General features: G+C 44.4%; 3 protein-coding genes across 3 annotated transcripts in view; 2 read left to right on the top strand and 1 right to left on the bottom strand.

Annotated features, from left to right (window-relative positions):
* The window catches only part of WDR78 (WD repeat domain 78), a 19023-nt gene extending 7714 nt beyond the window's left edge, over positions 1-11309 (top strand). The window contains exons 8-17 of the mRNA XM_009884001.1: positions 8-47; positions 1325-1575; positions 2916-3002; positions 4751-4902; positions 5962-6119; positions 6320-6441; positions 7141-7239; positions 7865-8091; positions 9306-9459; positions 11265-11309. Of these exons, the coding sequence (XP_009882303.1) occupies positions 8-47; positions 1325-1575; positions 2916-3002; positions 4751-4902; positions 5962-6119; positions 6320-6441; positions 7141-7239; positions 7865-8091; positions 9306-9459; positions 11265-11309 (1335 nt within the window). The remainder of the gene's footprint in view (positions 1-7; positions 48-1324; positions 1576-2915; positions 3003-4750; positions 4903-5961; positions 6120-6319; positions 6442-7140; positions 7240-7864; positions 8092-9305; positions 9460-11264) is intronic.
* A 2899-nt stretch (positions 11310-14208) lies between these two features.
* Positions 14209-15911, top strand: INSL5 (insulin-like 5). The gene is made up of 2 exons (XM_009883967.1): positions 14209-14383; positions 15670-15911. The coding sequence occupies exons 1-2, from the start codon at positions 14209-14211 to the stop codon at positions 15909-15911; spliced, it is 417 nt and encodes a 138-aa protein (XP_009882269.1).
* A 1411-nt stretch (positions 15912-17322) lies between these two features.
* Positions 17323-18642, bottom strand: part of TCTEX1D1 (Tctex1 domain containing 1) — a 2051-nt gene continuing 731 nt past the window's right edge. Inside the window, exons 2-3 of the mRNA XM_009884002.1 lie at positions 18387-18511; positions 17323-17526 (exon numbers count right to left, since the gene is read on the bottom strand). Of these exons, the coding sequence (XP_009882304.1) occupies positions 17323-17526; positions 18387-18511 (329 nt within the window). The remainder of the gene's footprint in view (positions 17527-18386; positions 18512-18642) is intronic.

An 18642-nucleotide genomic window follows, 5' to 3' on the forward strand; every position in this document is an offset into this window, starting at 1 on the left:
TTTTCAACCCAAACTTGCAGCTTATCGGCAGTTTCCTGTCCTTATAGGTTTGTTTCTTATTGCTGCCCTCTTGCCAGCACAAGGCTTTGCATGCTATTGAAAGCCATGGAGTTATGTCCCTCATTAAATGTCTTTGCAGACAACAAGTCCTTTAAGACATAGACAAAGGAGAGTATATGGGATGTCAACATGAACTTTGCAGTTTTTCACTCACTTTAACAGACATCCCTACCATACTTGGCGGAAGAATTGAATGAATGAATTCTGAGCCTGCTCATCTCCCTGTCGGAACAAACTGAGATTTACTCAAAATATTAGTCAAACTTCTTTCCTGATAGTTAATGCACAGATTAATTCTGCTACTTCTCCAGCCATTTTTTGCATTGGAATGCCTTTTATGGTTTTTATTTATTTATTTATTTTATGAGGAGACTGGTGGTAAACAGAAGTTTTAACCTGACAGATATTCAGTGTCTAACGTAAAGTACATTCATTGCAGACTGTAAGAGGCATTACCTGGACCCAATATTTTACCTTTTACAGGAGTTCTAAGTTAACACAGGGATTAAAACAAACAAACAAACAAAAAAGGCAGATTCACACTGCTTGTACTGTATTGTACTTCTTCATGTCAGAGAGAGTTATAGTTTCTCAGGCAATGAACCTGTTATATTCTGTCACTCTTCAGGAACTAGCTGTAGCTGGAGCATGATACTGGCCAGGAGGACTTTTGTTCTGACAATATGGCAGTTATCGTGTTCTTATTTTGTTAACGGTGATCTGAGATCAATTTATGAGTTGCACATTACATAAAATAAAGGGGTGAGTAAACAGAAAAATGCTTAGCAAGTGCAGTCTAAAAATATGCTCTACACTTAATTTTCCCAGATAATGAGCAACTTATCACAGCATCATGTAGCTTAGCTACGGTGTTACAGCATCGATTCTTAAGTGTGGCTCTTTAAAATTTGGCACCTAACTTGAAAAAATCCCTGTTTAAACAAATTTTTAAATATAAGTGATTAGAAACATTCCGGGGGGTGGTGGTGGACATAAATTCATTGCTGAGTAGCTAAATCCACTCATTAAACACCTGGAGCGTAACTGGCACACTACAGCCTGATCCAGCCATCTTCTATGTCCCTGTCAACATTTTAGCCACAGTTTTAGAAGTTAGGATGTCTTAATTCCTCAAATCTTCACTTCATTTTTTTTTTTCTGCAAAATATTTGCTGAAGGGGCACATTTTTCTTCTGATGGGAATGACTGGAGTTACATAAATGAAATGTTACTACTCAGATTTTACCATATTTGTGCATTTTAGATCCTGACGTTGTATCAGACACTGGTGGTACAGTAGCAGCTGTGAAAGAAGCTAACCAGAAGGAGCGTGAAAAGGAAAAGAAGGATAAGGAGGAGCAGAAGGGAGCATTCATTGACCCATCAATTCTGTCAGATGTAAATAAAACCCGAGAAGAAATTGTACCTCCCAGATTGGAACGACTGTGGTCATATATGTGCGATTTAACTGCTGGTCACAGTGTGACCAGTATGGCTTGGAGCAAAGTAAACCCAGTGAGTTAACAAATCACTTCTAAGCTGTTTTAAAAATGGTATAAGCAATCGTTAATGTAAACAAACTCCTGATTTTGATGTACTTTGTTGAGAGGGAGCTCAGAGAGATGTCAGGTAGGTTGTCTTTGCATCCCACTCTCTGTATTTTGTCCTTACGTATAACAGTATTGCTACATTATTCTACAGGTTGGAGAGCTGCACTAGGCTTTTCCTATAAATATATCACAACAGCTTTAACTGGTCCAGAATACGTCAATTTACTGTGGGCCATCACCTGAACAGCAATGTTAAGATAATAGACTTGGTCTGTTCTAGAACTGGAAGTTAAAATTTAAACCCCTACTACTAAACTTTATCACCGTTGATGGAGTTTATTTGTAATAATTTAGATAGTTTCTAAAAGTAATCTCCCAAGAAAGCAGCATTCATCAAACTCTAAGGATAAGACGCATAATAACAGGCAGAGATTTCTGAGCAGCTGGCCCAAGTGTATTTAATTCAGTCTCAGCGTAGGTGAGAATGACTCAGACATCTCCACTTTCAGAGTAACGTAACGCTCAGTTTTTTCCAACAGAGCTCTCTTATGGCCACACAAAAATGATGAATGGAAAGAAGGTAAAAAGCAGGTGAGGATGAGAAACATAAAACCAGTAAGATTGCCCCAAGGGAAAAAAAAACGAGAGAGAAAATAAAGACCATTTCATAATGTTAGCACACCAGATCCCCAGATGTTCTAAAGATGATCATTTATAGATTTCAGTTCTAGAATTATAGGGCAAACAAATACCTACTTTTCAAGTCTTAGTTTCACAAAGAAGTTGTTTTGTGTAGGAAAAAAAATTAATGGAGTTGAAGCCTAAAATTTTGCTGCTGTTTCTTACTTCTGCTTATGGAAAGGAACGAGCGGAATTCATTGGACCCCATTGTAGAGAGCTAAAAGCAAGGAGTTTGAGGGGGGTCACTGAAGCTCCTTTTACAGCTAACATTGAGAGAGAAAAGTACATTATTATGTGTTCCACTAAATGCTGCACATTAAAATATGATTATAGAATAATGTATATTCATCTCTGGAAAGGGACGTATTTTTATGATGGCCAGGGAGGGGGGATTGCAAACACAACTGGTAGTGACTATGAATTCACTTTTAGTTGAACAGTTTCCAGTATTCTAGAAATTCTGAAATTCTGTTCTTCTTGTGTGTTATTCTGCTCGCATATGACGTGAGCATTATTTTTCCAGACTTTGCACTGAGAGTCACTCTGAACAGAAATTTGCCTTTTAGAAATATACAAATGAACTTCAAGTTAGACTGAGATATATCTGTTAATCTGTCCTTTTAGGATCTTTTAGCTGTTGGTTATGGAGCGTTGGATTTTAACGAACAGAAGAAGGGTTTGGCTTGCTGTTGGTCATTGAAGAACCCCATGGTAAAAAGCAGCCAGTTTGTTTTCTTTTGTTTTCTTCAATGCATTTTTCTGCTATGCTGTTTCTGCTTTATTTATTTCCCTCTTCCCGTTTCAAAAAGCAAGACCTAGCCAGGAAGGTTGAATTTGCTAGCCCAAAACCACGCATTTCTGGAAAACTGATTCTGACTGCAGTACCTAGCAATGTGCTTAAATCTCGAGCCAAAGAAAGTGCCTGTAGGAAGCAGTTTAGTTTCTGTGCCGGTCCATCCTCTCAGCTGACACTTCCAACAGAGGTGCTGACTTGTACTGGTGGTTTGGTAACACGGACATCTGTTCACAGGAACTAAACTCACTGCACACAGTCCACCCATCAACTAACAGATGGTTACAACTCTCCGGTAGTACCAGCCTATGCTAGGCAACTCTGCAATGCCCGTCTCTGTACCCCATTTCCAATCCCGAGGACGACCTCCCCAAGACTGTAAATCTGTTTCGTTATTACTGTGGGTAGACCCAGGTGTGTAGAAGTTATCTTTTAGACTGGAAAAGTCTTGGGCACAGCAAATGTGAAAATAAATCCATTCACCTTTTGCTTTTCAAAATCTATAGACCTTTCCCTTCAGTACTTCCAAACTGTCGTTACAGAGAACACCGGTATTTTAAATTTAAGGATTGTCCTTTCCAATCCATTTTCTGTTGTACCATAAAATTTGCTTAGGCTGAGGGAAAAAAATAAAAAGTATGTAATTAAATATAATTATCTAATCTAACTTCTCGTAATACTCTCAAAAAGACAGTAGATTTCATAGATGTAACATTTACATCTTTACATATCCATCTGAAAAGTGATCCTTTTTAAACTAGCCATTTAGAAAAAAAAAATAAAAATCTTAGAAACTGCAGTTACAAAGCGACATAGTAAAAATCACCTGATTGCCGTGAAATTACACAACTTTAGTTTTATGTGTTCTACAAACTTCACTTGCCCAAAATTGTGTATTAGACTAATTTAAATCATGCAGAGTCAAGGCTTTGACACATATTTATCACGTCAACAACAAACAAATACTCCTGTGGTTCCCTGATGTCACCATAGTCCGCACATCCCTAACATTAAGAAATAAGGTCTGGCACGCACACCGAAATACCATTCTTTGCAAACTAACTCTGCTGTTTCCCAGTTCAAGAGCTTGGTGCAGTGACTTTAAGGATTTAATCTTATAACAGAGCTGAATCAGTTTTTTGGTTGCATAGAGAAATGACATGAAAATAGCGGTTTACAGGTTATCTGAAGTACATTAGATTGCATTTTATCTTCAGCTAAGTTTCTGTAATTGGAAAGGTACTTACCTTCACATTACAAGATAGAAAACAACTGGAGAAGTTTTCCAAAATGCCAAGTTTGTTTTAAAAAGAAAAAAAAACAAAACAAAACAAATCAAGCAAACAAAAACCTCACACTGTACTCACAAAGCTGAATCTTAGGGAACTTCATTTTTAGGTATTTGGTTTGGAGTAGGTCCATCTAATTTATTTTACAGTGTTGTATTTCTGTGTAGTGTTTAGTTTTCGCTAATTTTATCAGATGTTGCAAGAAATAAACTGAACCATTTAGAATACGGTACCTAATTTCTGTCTAGAAGTGGTCACTATGGTCATCAGCACTTGAATTTTCCAGCAGAGCCTGGCAAATCAGTATGCAGTGTTGAGAAGGCCGAGGTGAATTAAGAAACTAACTTAAAACATTCTTGTATTTTTCTACTTGTCAGTGGCCAGAGCGTATTTTCCAGTGTGCACATGGTGTTACTGCTTTGGATTTTTCTACGGCAAGCCCGAATCTTTTAGCAGTTGGAATGTACAATGGTTCCGTTGCAATCTATAATGTACGGAGTTGCAACGACGCTGCACTTTTGGACAGCAGGTAAGGCTATGATTTCCCATCTCCTCCCACCTTGGTCACATCTTAGCAAATAACAAATAAAAGAACAGCCACAACTGAGAAGCTGAGGGAATAGCGACAGTCTTGATAAGTAAGGCTCGTGAATGCTCAGGGATGTTGCACAATTTTTGCCTTTCTAACTTTCATCAATATCTTCCCGTTTTGACTGGAAATGCGAACATAAACACTCAATACTCTCAAATACAGAGTTTCTGGAGCAAAATTGCGGAGACACAAATTTATGGTAATGCATAAATGCCGGGAGGGGCCAGGGTGGGCCAGCCGGACTTCTCCCACCCACCTATTTACACTGATACAGCCAAAACCTCAGACACTGCCATTCTCCCTCTGCACTGCTATCTCGCTCTATTCTTATTTCTGCTGATAAATGCTCACATTACTTTAACACCACTGGTCCTTATTTGGGGTATGAGACTCTCTGTGATGTTGCTGTGCATACAAAGTGAGTTCAGCACATTGGAAAGGTGAAACAAATGAGTGCTACGCTCTGGCTTTTTAAGAAAATGCAGCAAGTTACCGCCACGTATCATTTTATACCCTGTGCACGTACTAGGAGAATCCTGCCCCAGATAATAAATCCTGTGGGGAGACCAGTGGTAGCTTTTAATGTTTTCTCACTGATTCCACTTGCCAAAAGCGGAGAGAACATCAGAATAGGTGAGGGATAAGCAAGAATTAAGAAGAAAATGAGACAGAGGTGGTGATCAGGGAGACATTTGCCCCAAGGGCAGCTCCCCAGGTCTAGGGCACTCTCCTCCAAGGTGAAGCCTGATTTCATGATTTGGGTGTCAATGAAAGATGTGTCAGCCCATAAACAGTGCCCTGAAACGAAATGTCAAGCATGTTTCATAAAAGAAAAAATTTCCTCAAGAAAACAGCCAATGTTCAGATTTCATTTTTTTAAAGAAGAGCTAAACATTTCTGTCGTAAGATTTGATGGTCATTACAATATATTATTTTTCAAATATATTGTCTTGTCTTTGTTCATATATGAGTTATCATGTGCTTCTTTTATCCCAGTAAATCCTCAAATAAACACACGGGTCCTGTATGGCAACTGAGGTGGGTGGAACAGGACAGAGATGCAACAGGAGATGGCAAAAAAGAGAGATTAACGTGTATCTCAGCAGATGGCCGAATAACTGAGTGGCTTATCCAGAAAAGACTAGATTGCACTGGTAAGCATTTTCCCCTGCAGCTTTTCTGCAGAGGGGTAATACCTGCAATTGCAATTGCTTCATTTTATTTCAGGTGACATTCTTTCCACCAGTTATCATACACAAAGCATTTAAGAGCTGTTGAGCATTCCAAAAGAAGCACGAGTTATTCATAGCACTTTCACATACCTGTTTGACAAAAACTCTTGCTATTTGCACAGATCTGATGAAAATAAAGCGGACAGAAAGCGAGAAGAAAAAATTACCAGGTGAGAAAGGAAGGAAAAGTGAAGCTCTGATATCTCAACTGGCAGCTGGAATGTGCTTTGACTTCCACCCAAAGGTAGGCTCAGACAGTCCATCCTGGCTGAAGTATTATCCAGAACTGTGCAGCAGGGGTGAGATCCTCAGCTGCAGCTACTTTCATACGCGCTAGCCTGCAACTTGGCACTGGTATTTAAAGCATATTTAGTTCTGAAACAAATTGCTTCTTAGCTAATAACAGTTTTACCCAAAATGGATGATACGATAAACCAAGTAATCCCTGTATGTGAACAACTCGATCATTTCATCCATGTTACTCACATTTGCTTTGGGCCAGATCCTAGCGTAGCTTTCCTCGGTGTGTTGGTCAAATCAGTGAGAATTTGACTGTTCAGCCTCTCCCGAGTCTAGGACTTAGCTGGCTGTGCTTCTCCTCTTTACCCACCTGAATATTTTGTCCTCAGAGCATTTGAAGTATTCATGCTTTTGTCCATGTGGATCACAGAAACTCTGAGATTTTCTGCAGTCAAAAATCACAGTATATGTTCTACATAGATGGAGAACACACATACCGAATCCGAATGTTCTGGCAGCACTATACCTACTGCACATACACCTCTGCAGCACACACGCAAGCAGCCCAACACACACCATCCTGGCAACTCCACCTTAGCTCTTCAGAGGACTGTAACTGCCAAACTCACCCAGTCCTTTATGCATTTCTGGATGAGTGATAAATAGGTTAATCCAACTTAGGTTACTTTTACCTTTCTTGCAGGACACTAATTTTTATCTTGCTGGAACAGAAGAGGGTCATATCCACAAGTGTTCTTGTTCATGCAACGAGCAGTTTCTAGAGACGTACAGAGGCCATAAGGTGAGTGATGCATAGAAAAAGTAATGGCAGCAAAAACTGTTCAATTAAGTTCACAAATGTCATAGTTTCTTTGCTTACATTTACTAAACAAAACACCTGCAGCAAAAGAAACCTAAACTTCTTTTCTTATGTTTGGAATCAATTCCCATAGCATAAAGCATCGCAGTCTTACAGGACTACTTTCTACACTGTAAGGATTTTTTGAAGTAATTTATTAAAACTTGTACCATAAACTGTTTTAAAGCAGTTATAGCTTTAAGAAAACAATTGGTAATCTGATTGTCCTGCAAACCACAGTTAAATAGTCTTACCTCTGAGAGAAAGATGGCAGAACTTTAACAGCATCTTTTTTTTCTAAAGTCTCTGCTTCATCCCAGAAGCTGCCCTTTCCACATCAGCTTCTCCTAACGGCTGGTGAAGGGACAGAATCAGCTGAATGCTTTTTATTCCTAACACCTCTCCTGTCTTGTCACACCTGCTGCATCCTAATTTCCTATGGGCACACCTAAAACAATGCTGGGTTAAGGTCAGAGGGCAGGAATTTCCATGAAAGGTCACTATTAAAAACCATCCTGTGAGGCCGTAGCTCTAGAATAACACAAAGTTCTGTTCTGTTTCTTCCCAGGGTCCTGTGTACAAAGTCACTTGGAATCCGTTCAGCACTGACATGTTCCTTAGTTGCTCTGCAGACTGGAGCATTATTTTATGGCACCAGGATTCACAGACACCCATGTTAACTTTCAATTCCACCACTGCTTTTGTTCACGACATTATGTGGTCTCCAAAATCAGCCTTCATATTTGCAGCAGCAAATGAAAGCAGAGTCGAAATTTGGGATCTTAGAGTCAGCATGTAAGTAATTACTTTTCTCAAAGAAGATTCTGAAACTTAATGGCACAAAGGCTACATGTTGTTGCCTACTCAGTGTTTTTAACAGATCATGACAGCTCCATGCCATGTGCTTGCTTAGTTATTGAAAGTAGTGCATTTTGCAATACTCATTTTGTAAAAGCAGATGGTAGTTCCAGATAATTGTGACTCTAAGAGAAAGAGTTGGATGCTCTTATGTTCTATGAGGACAGGCTGACAGAGTTGTGGTTGTTCAGCCTGGAGAAGAGAAGGCTCCGGGGAGACCTTATGGTGGCCTTCCAGTCCCTAATGGGGCTCCAGGAGAGCTGGGGAGGGACTTTTTACAAGGGCATGGAGTGATAGGACGAGGGGGAATGGCTTCAAACTGGAAGAGGGGAGATTTAGGTTAGATATCAGGAAGAAATTTTTCACTGTGAGGGTGGTGAGGCACTGGCCCAGGTTGCCCAGGGAAATTTTGGAAGCTCCATCCCTGGAGGTGTTCAAGGCCAGGTTGGACGGGGCTTGGAGCAACCTGGGCTGGTGGGAGGTGTCCCTGCCCAGGGCAGGGGGGTTGGAACTCGATGATCTTCAAGGTCCCTTCCAACCCAAACCATTCTATGATTCTATGCCTCGCGGAACTCGACAGAGGGTAAACCTGCTTTTTTTTTTTTTTCTGCAGAAATCATAGGTTCTACCATTCCATAGTTAAAAGGAAAAAGAACAAAACTAAGCTACTTTGGACCTTTTCTAAAGATCAGACGGTCAGAAGTTCAGATAACATCTCACTTTTTCCCACTGCTGTGAAGTATGTGCACATCTCTTGTGCAGCTTAGTTAATCTGTGGCTTTGTACTGCTGGTCTGTACTATTTAGTCTTAATAACAGCATGAAGCCAGCAGTGGAGTGGGAGTGGGCCAAATCTTGCGGTAGCAAAAAAAAAAAATTAAAATTCATAAAATAAAAATATTAACACTCCCCTCTCCCCCATATTAGACAATAGGACAGATTTTGGGCAACTTAGTTAATAGCAGCTGGGATTTTTGTTCTGGTAGAGACCAAACAAAAAACTGCTTCACTTCTTAGTTTTTGAGTTAATCTAGAACATAATAAGTAAAACACGCAACATTTATCAGGCCTGCATTACTGTTAGACTGTACATTCCAGGGAAAAGCAGTTTTACCGTTGTCATCATTAATATTTGCCTCTGCTGGGTTGCAGCTTGAACCCCGTGATCTCCTGCTTTGCCAGCCCGAGACAGAAATTCACATCCGTGCTCTTTGCTACGAACACCGACTGCCTTCTGGTAGGGGACAGCACAGGAGCAGTCAGTGTGTTTGAGCTGCAGAACCTGACTGCTCCCAACAGCAACCAGGTACGATTCACTAGGAAAAGGTGGTGGTCCTCAGAGGCCTTGCGTGTTTGTCTGGGACTTCATTCCTCAGCAAAGGCTTTCCATTAAAGATCTGGTTAATAAATATTTAAATTAGTGAAATCAGATAGAATTCAATAACCAGGTTAAAACCTGAGGAGGTTCCTGCTCTTCTGGATGCCATACCGCTAGACATTTCAGGAACAGGTAAGTCAACGTTGAACTTGAGGTTTGACTTGATCGCAAATCCAGTGGTTCCCCACAGCTGGATTCGGGAGGGATGCTCGAGGCAAGGGCAGAAGGTGGAGCTGCCTCTCAGTGCAGCCTGCAGGTGACTGTGTCTGGCAGAAAGCCCTTACCTGCTGACAAGGCAGGAACGACGTGCCCTCTCCTGGCCACCAACAAGATAGTCTCACTTGGCTGGTGTCAGCAAACCCATTAGCCCTCTGGCTCTGCATTTCCTTCACTCCTTGAGAAGCCACTCTTTATCCCAGCGAGGGCTTTTCTGTCCTGGGTGAGATGTGAGAATTTGACTTGCCGTACAAGTAGGTTCCTTTCCAATCGTACCATTGCATAGATTCCGTGTCAGCAGCAGTGTAAATGTTGACGAGGGTCGACTGTGAACCCCTTCTGTTCACTTTTGCATAAATCAGTGCTCATTTATACCCAAACCCCTCCTTGCGCGGTCCACGGTACGAAATCCTGATGCCACCCCGGGTACTCCAGCCCCAGGTGGATCCCTCCTCCAGGCTCTGTCTGCAGGTGGCCTGCAGCCCCGAACCGCACCGCTCCCTTTGTCCTCTCCGCTTTGAGCAAGTAGCTTTGGCTTAACGGACTTGGGTTCCCAGTTTGTAAAGTGGGACTGGCACTTTTAAAAATCCCTGCTGAGTTACACGGTGCAAAACACTAAAGTTGGAGAGAATGAAAATGCGCCGATGTTAACCTAACCTTCATTCTTAGGGTATGAAGGATTAATAATTCACAATTGTCAGCACTGCATTTAGAAATTCTGGTAATTAGCAGCCTCATTTGGCAAGTGCTGTAAACCACAGAGCAAAAAAAGATGTTTCCCTTAAACACTAAAAGTGAGGCCATTGTTGTCAAACTTAGAAAATAAATTATTGGGGTTTTTTTCCTACAAATCACCACAAAGCAGCCGGAGCCCTCTAAGCAGAGAAGTTCTTTAGTTAATAAGTGTATAGGGATAATGTCCTGGGTATGTCACCAGAACAGGACTAAAAATAGCCGTGCTTAATTTCAGACTTTGGGCATGTGGCATAACTGGTCACTGAGTCACAGAGCCTCGTTAGCCAGCGGGAGCCCCGCTTTCCAGCATCATCTGTTTCTTTCGCTCCCCTTTCTGACAACAGCCAGGTCTTCCTAGGCTTAGGTGTGTACCAGGCATAGCACAACAGGGCCCGCACTACGACTAACGCTAACGGGAGATAATTACTTCAGGGGCAATCCCATCTAAGTACAGCCTCTATACATTTATCATCTTGAAAATTAATTTCCTTTATAAACAAGATACATGTTTCTATGCTGCTAAGTGTGATGCTACAAACGCAACCCAAACAGGCCTGCCAAAAAGTGCTCTTTTCAAGGAGCGCTGTTAGAGGTAAGCATGGGATTAACAGAATTCCAAAGAAGAATCAGCTGACGTAATACGAACTGCCTTAGCCTGCTTTCTGGCTGCTCATTGCCCAAGCAATTCTGTTCTCTGTTCATAAATAGGAATTTTGGATCACGGCATGTCTTGTACTGCAATTACACTGTCACGCAGCTCTTTTTTTCCTCTTGTTTTACAGGTTGATACCTTACATGACATAATTGGGCCTGCTGTAGCTGTTTAACAGTAGCTAAATGATACCACTTCTCAGTAAACAGCAGGAAAGACTTATGGTAGCATTAACACAAACTGTTTATTCTTTTTCAATCATTAAAATTTCTCTTTGAAACCATACTGGTTAGAAACTTCTTTCAAATGCTCTAAATTTTCCCCTGGAAGCCCCCCTCGTTGGACAAACAGCATTAACACGCAAATGGCCTTCCCTATAATACAGATAAGGTAATAGAAAGGTCTCAGTCATCTTTTCTCCTTGGGTTTTTTCTCCTTGTTTTTTTCCTCCACGGTCTTTTCTTCTTGGTTTACTCAAAAAGCAAAAACGCCAAAAATCAGCTCCTCTGTAGGCCGCTCCAAAATCCAGCCCAGGTCCTTACCAGATGTGGTCTGTATCTTCACTGTGAAATCACACAGTAGAAGAATGCCCTTTCCATCAGACCCACCTTGCCTGCCATCCCATAAACCACCTCCAAGGATGAAAGCTGAACTTTGAGTGCCACCAGGTGCTCCTGCGAGCTGCTGCGGATCACCCCACAGCAGGCAAAAGTAGAGGCCAACTTCTCAACCCCTGACAAATGAGGATCATGTAAAATCGCCGTTTAAATTCACTGGGTTCCACGCTGCCGCTTTCCCGAGGGCTCCTCACCCGAGGTAACAGCGTGCTCCTGGAGCAAGGGCTCGCTTCGGCAGCTCTGGAAGCCAGATCTGGGCTTTTTGGAGACCTCACCGCCTCCCCTAGCCCAGCCCAGCCACTGCTCTTGCCTGATGAGCGCAGCAGGGTCCCCCCGCCACAGGAGCCAGGCAGCAAAGCGCCCTGCCTGCCTGCCCGCTGCCGGAGGCAAGCGCTGCCCGCTCTCCAAAGCATTATGCAGCCGGACACGGACTTTATAGACACAGAACGTTCAGACTCTCTCGTTAGCCTGACAATAAACCGTCCAACATTTAAACCCATCACTGAAGTTAAAGACCATTTGTGATGCATTAACATTCACTTCCTTCTGTGCTCTGCACGGTTTACAGCGCGCGTGCGAGCTTACCCTTCACGTAAAATTAATCTTTGTGCATTTCAAAGAAAGACACCCATTAAGGTGAATCATGTGTTAATCATTATTACAAATCTGAACAAAATAGACCATGTATTTTCCATCGGTGGGCATGACTGTTTACTTACTGATGCTACTGGTAAAAAACGAGCTTTCTGTCAAGGCTGTAATGCGTTGCAGTTCACCCTGCACGTCGTGTAAACTAATTAACCGTAACATTATGGTGCTGGAAAACACTTGTGGTGCTAGGAAGTGCTAAAGATTGCCAAAGTTCCTCATGTATTTTGTTCTTAAATGTGGAATTTCTGATCTCGTAATCAACAAATTGTCTCCCTAAGGCATTTTATTGCAAGAATTTTTTATGAAAGTGTTATGGTTTGAGAGACCCATAACAATTTATTGTCATTTAGACAATCATTCTGTCACCCGATGACCTCTCCCCACCCGGGAAGGGGACTTGGGAAAAACAAGGAAACCCGGGAGCTGAAGTATAAACAGATTTAATAGAATAAGACTAGATAATTAACATTAACAGCACTAAAGAACCAATAGTGATCCCGACACCAATACAGAATATTCAAAGATTATACTCAGCCCATTCTATCCGTAGAAGCTGTGCACTCCCAGCAGTGGACAGCAAACGTGGGACACCGCGAGCGCTGCGGCTTTGGGAGGAAGGGAAGGGCTCAGGAGTCCGGCACCAGGGTACGAAGTTCTCAGGATGGCAGCCATCAAGGGAGAGAGAGAACTTCGCAGCAAACTGTCTAATTTATAGTGAATGTGATGTTGATGGTATGCAATAACCCTGCTGGCCAGAGTGGGTCAAGTGCCCGGGTCTCGCTCCTCCTCATCCCTGCACCTCACGAGCTCAAAAACACTGAGACCTTGAAACCCGCACACCACAGCTGGCTGTAAAGTAAATATTTTCACAAATTCAGACACTGGAGTCTTCTAAAAGTGCAGCTTTCCCAAGTATTAGACCAGAGCCATGTCCACAGGCCTCGCCGCAGACAGGTGAGCCGTGCAGCTGCAGTGGAGCTGCTTCCCTGCATCCAGGTATCCGCCAGGCAAATCCTTACGGACACGAGCTGTCCAACAGCCCCACTGCTCTGCGCAGCTCGTTACGGCCAGTTCACTGTGCTCCAAACCTCCGCATGCGGCAGGACCGCATCCCATCACGTAGCACGCCAGGAATCGCAGCAAGGCAGGTGCTGCCTACGTCCGCCACAAAAACCCCTCAGTACACGATTTTGTCATGAGGGGCCGCACCCGCAGATTGCACCCGCAGTTGCCGGCTGGACAAGGGGATGCGTGGCAAGAGAACAAGGCAGGGTAGTGGGGAGGTACGCGACCGCGGACATGACTGGAAGTTATTAACTCCCTTTTAATTTGGGATCGCTGACAGAGAAAGACCCACCGTTGCTTACACGGTGCTAACAGGCACGACTGGGCAACGGGCTGCGGGTAGCACCGCTGCGTGGGAAACACACCGAGCCAGAGCCCATTATCTACAAGTCACGTAATAAACACCCTTTCATTTTTGCAGAACATACACATTAACGGTATTGACCTAAGCCCGTACCCTATAAACATGTTATACTACATGTGTTCCTGTAGTAAAGCAGTTACACGGTCTTAAGGAGTCTTTAATACCTGACCGAAATCCCAGCACAAATCCCAAAGCACTTAAAACATTACCAGAAACAAGCGATTAACTTGTTTTTAGCAAACATTAAGTCATCCTCAGAACAAGCCGTTACTCAGCGGAGCGGATGGGCCGTGGGTATAAATGAGAGGGTTTCAGCAGAAGTCCCCACCTCGGCCTGCAGCTCCCTCCTGCCCCTGCCAGAGCACGGCGTCCGCAGAATGAGGGGCACGGTGCTGGCGCTGGCCTTGCTCGCCCTCCTGGTGACGGCGCGGGAAGGACGCGGCGAAGGGAACACCGTCCGGCTCTGCGGGAGAGACTTCGTCAGAGCCGTCGTCTTCACCTGCGGCGGCTCTCGGTGGAAAAGGCATTTGAGTGATTATGGCTACCTGTTTGGTAAGTACTAATTAACGCTCATCAGCCTCTGCAAGGCGCGCCGAGCTCCGAGGGGATTCGGAAGAACCAATTCCCCTGCAGGCTGCGCCCAAGGGCAGAGCTGCGCCCTCCGCTTCTGCTGCTCCCCTCGAGAGCTGCACCTCAACGGTGGGCAGAACGGGCTTTGCTGTGAGACAGCAAGCGGCGCGGTGCCACTTCACGCCTTTTGTTTCCTTGCAGCTTGCTTGCCTTAGCTTAGTGTGCTGTTTTGCCAAATAAATAACATTTAGATGGAGATTTTCCATGTCAACCTGAGGAACTGCGAGTTAAGCCCGAGGCTATCACTGAAAATCTCTGTGTCAGGGACAAGCTTTGCTGCCGTCAGTGCTGTCTTCAATAGGACACACCACTTTCCCCACTAGAAACCAGAAACTTTGTTACAACTTAAGAATATTATAATTAAAGGATGTTGAATATATACTCTGCAATTTAAGTATCTTCCCATGGTGGTGTATGTATTTATGTTCATAGAAAATTCAGCGATTACGTGCGCTGCCAGAAATTTATACTCTGACAGGTTAAAAGAACTAGAAGAAAGAAAATAAAGGAGGCAGATGACAGGAACAGAGGCTTTCTATACTTTCCACGCACTAACATCTGTCTTTTTTTAAAAATTCTATCGTAGCAGCAGCTTTAAACAAACATAAAATGCGACACCACCTGCAACACCCTACCTGAGGGTCTGTTAAAGGAGAAGAAACCCCCACTGCTAAAGCAAGTGAGATACAGCCACTATACCTTTATAAGATCCATGAGGCAGCGCCCAGTTGTACTGTGGTATTTAAAACGCACAGGAATCCCAAGTGTAATTTAAGTGGGAACATCCAGGAACTTTGAAATCATGGGGTATCTGGTGCCTTCACCGAACAACTGCATTTCAGGAAACCCACAAGCAGTTCCAGGTTAACAGGCTGGTCAAGGGCCACATCAAAACACGGGTTTATCCGTCGAAACAGTAAGATTGATAAAGCAACTACTCCTAAGAACACTCTTCCACATAACCCCATAATTACTGGGGGTTTTAACACGCTAATCACAGGATGTGTACCTTGCGTATCTCTTTTAATACTGCACTGGTGAGAAGTCAGTGATCTGGTAGCTCTCGGTTGCTCACATCAGAAACGCGGAGGATAATACTTCCAGCTCCCTGGCTGTAGGCTGGTCTGTCTCGCTAGTAAAGATAAATGTTATAAACTACTCACAATTCCGTGACTTCTAATTTTTAGCTTCCAATTTTGACGAGGCAGAGAGTGAGAATTCCCTGCCTGACTATCAAGAGAACAACGGTTATGCCGACTCCTCGACGCACACAGACCAGAGGCTGGAGGCTGACAGCAAAGAAATCCCCAACGTCAAGCCCCAGAAAGGGCGAGATTTGCAGCGTACCAGGAAAACGTCGACCCTAAAAAAGCGTGAAGCAGTCAGGTTGCTTACCACATCCTGCTGCAGCATCGGCTGCAGCGAGAGAGAGATCAGTTCCCTGTGCTGAAATGCAGCAGACACTGACGAGGTGCAGTGTGACGGCTTTCACGTATTAAAATAATCATGACATAAACCACAATTATTTCACTTGTCTTCTTTAATTGATGCTTTATTCTTTGGAGGACACTAGGGAGTAAAGGCTGAATGTTAAACGTTGTAGCGCAAACCAGCAAACGGCTGCAGTGACAGCCCAGGTTGGGTTGTCTGGATTCCACAAAGTGTTCACAGTGGTTTAGAGTTAAATTTTAGTAAAGAGTACAAACATTTCTTCCCATCTAACTACTGTTCAAGTTTCAGCTTTGCCCATAAAATGTAATAAAATAAGCAGCTTATTACACACCGTTTCTCTTACGAAAAATCCGACAGCATGTTTCAGCTGTGAAATATGGGTAGCAAAAAGTCTGTCTTCAGACTCAGAATAAAGCCCCTCGAGGCAGCACAGATGAGAACAAAACGGCCGCAGCAGACGACACCTGGGATCGGTCTGGAACTGGGCAGGCAGCAGCCGCGGGTTATTTCCTATTCCAGCTGCTTCCAGTAACGTCAACCCGGGGTCCCACCTACTGGATGGTTAATTTGCACCCAGGGAGACTGGAAATACACTGCTGAGCTCAGAGGGCTGCGCTCCCCCTCTCATCTATAGGCAGGAATCAGCTCAGAACCCCAATTCTTTTTTTTTTTTGCTAGATTCAAGCACCTTCAATAGAAGGGCCCAGTCACGTTAGATCTATATACTCTAAAAATGATATAATTTGAAGACATTTTTCACTTGATTTCAAGCTAGTCTTCTCCAAGCAGAACTAACCCCTTTCTCTGGGCCACCTTCTCTGCACTCGGGGCTCTTCTCGGGGCTCAGGGGGAGCCTCCAGCGAGCAAAGCTCCTGGCTCTCCCCGATCCAGAGCACCCCTGAGCACGGCAGGAAGGTTTGGAGGGATCCCTCTGCCATTCCCCCAGGCAGGACAGGGTAACCCACACCACCGAGCTACTGCAGCTCGAAGGGGCACAGCGTCTGCAATACAGCCTGTGCACAGAGCCGGGGCTGCAGGGCCCGGAACGTGCTTAACTGCCCACAAACGCCGTTTACCGGAGATAGTTTTAAAATGCTTTTGTTTTGCTTCCCAAAAATGCGGTTTCTGCTCATGTAGTGAGGGCAAATTCAGGGAGAAAAAAAAGTATTACAGGGATACCCGGTTCTGAAAGCAGCTAGAATCAGGTGCAAAGCAGCACATCACAGAGAATCACTTCCCAGAGAAAGCTCCGGGAAACACAATTATTACATTCACCACCAAAGGGCTTACGGTACCCACATTTCAAAACAGGTGAAAGCTGCCTCGGTCCTTCACAACCGTTTTCAACAACAGAAACAGGAAGAGTTGGGCTGAATGTTCATTACTGCTGCTGTTAAAGCCAACTACCTCTATTCAAAATAGACAGCGTAGACATTGGCGAGAGCAAACAGCGAAGTGTTCTTGAACACGTACGACGAAAATGTATCGCTGGCGGGATCCCACAGGCACCGGCTTCCGATTTGCATGCTCTGCTCATTCAGTTGCCCGATATACGTCACCACAACAATCTTGTACCTCGGTATCACGAGGTCTTTTACCCGAGCTTTAATAACCTGCAAGAGAAAAACACGTTTAGACACAAGTGGTCAGCTCTCTTCACAGCGGGTGCTCAGGGATTTGGTTTTCTGGGACAGAGAAGGGCTCTGTGGAGCCCTTGCAACAGTCCCGATGCCAATCGTTGAACCGCAGCATTCAAACCGTGTACTGCAAACTCCCCCAGCCCCGTGGACGGGTGGCACATACGCTGCTGCCGTCCCTTCGCAAGAGAACCAACACGTCCATCTGCTAAAAACTGACGCACCTTCCTGCTGGACTACAGAAATCCACACGCAGATGTTACTGTACGTGAATACCAAACTCTCCTCCGTATGTGGCCATGGTTACCTGCTGGCTACAGGGGGAGAGGGAGAGCAGCCAGTGCTGCTTTTAAACGCCGATGAGCTCTTCTGGGCCAAATCAGCTGAAAGACTGAAGGGTTAGGACAGGGTTAGACTAACTGAAGGGTTAGTCTTTTCTCAGCAGCAAGACTGTATTTAACCGAGGAGCTTGCACGTGTGTCACTGTGCAGAATTCAGCCACTGCCATAACTGGCCTATTTCAGAGAAGTCGGATATACATTTAAAACTTATTAATATTTCTCACCAGGGCAACCACAGCACGGAGTTTTTACGGAACGGTGCGCTTGGCCAGAGCCACCGCTGCTCGAACGAACCTCATCATTAACTCCTATAAGCCTGCACCCGTCTCCGACCAACCCCTTGGTGCACCTTGACGGCCTCCTCCGGCATTTGTTTTACACTTGATATTTATATTTGGGGACCTTCCTCCCCCCTCCCCGCGACGGCCACCTCCCTGACACCCCGTCGAGGCGGGAGGACAAAATGGCCGCCTCGTGCCTATAGCGCAGCGGTACCTCAGCAATGTCCTTCGCCATGTCCCTGCAGCGGGCCGGCTCGTAGGGCTGCTCCCTCAGGTAGCTCCCCACCACATCCCTCAGGATATCATCCACCGCCGCCGCCGGGAAGGGCCTGGAGGGACCTGAGGGGTGAGGTTAAGCTCGGGGTTTCTGAGAGAAAACACCGCGCTGCAGCCAGCGGGAGGCGCTTCCTCCCGCCCCGAAGCTCCCGGCCCTGGTACCTACCCGAGCGGGGGGCGCCGCCACACCCCCC

This window comes from Charadrius vociferus, unplaced genomic scaffold, assembly GCF_000708025.1.
Source record: "Charadrius vociferus isolate BGI_N301 unplaced genomic scaffold, ASM70802v2 scaffold423, whole genome shotgun sequence".
Classification (NCBI taxonomy): domain Eukaryota; kingdom Metazoa; phylum Chordata; class Aves; order Charadriiformes; family Charadriidae; genus Charadrius; species Charadrius vociferus.

What these genes read in the sequence shown, in the direction of transcription:
- INSL5 (XM_009883967.1), top strand. Translation starts at nt 14,209, where the DNA reads ATGAGGGGCACGGTGCTGGCGCTGGCCTTGCTCGCCCTCCTGGTGACG. An exon ending in TGATTATGGCTACCTGTTTG is followed by an intron (nt 14,384 to 15,669) that starts GTAAGTACTAAT and finishes TTGACGAGGCAG; the next exon opens with AGAGTGAGAATTCCCTGCCT.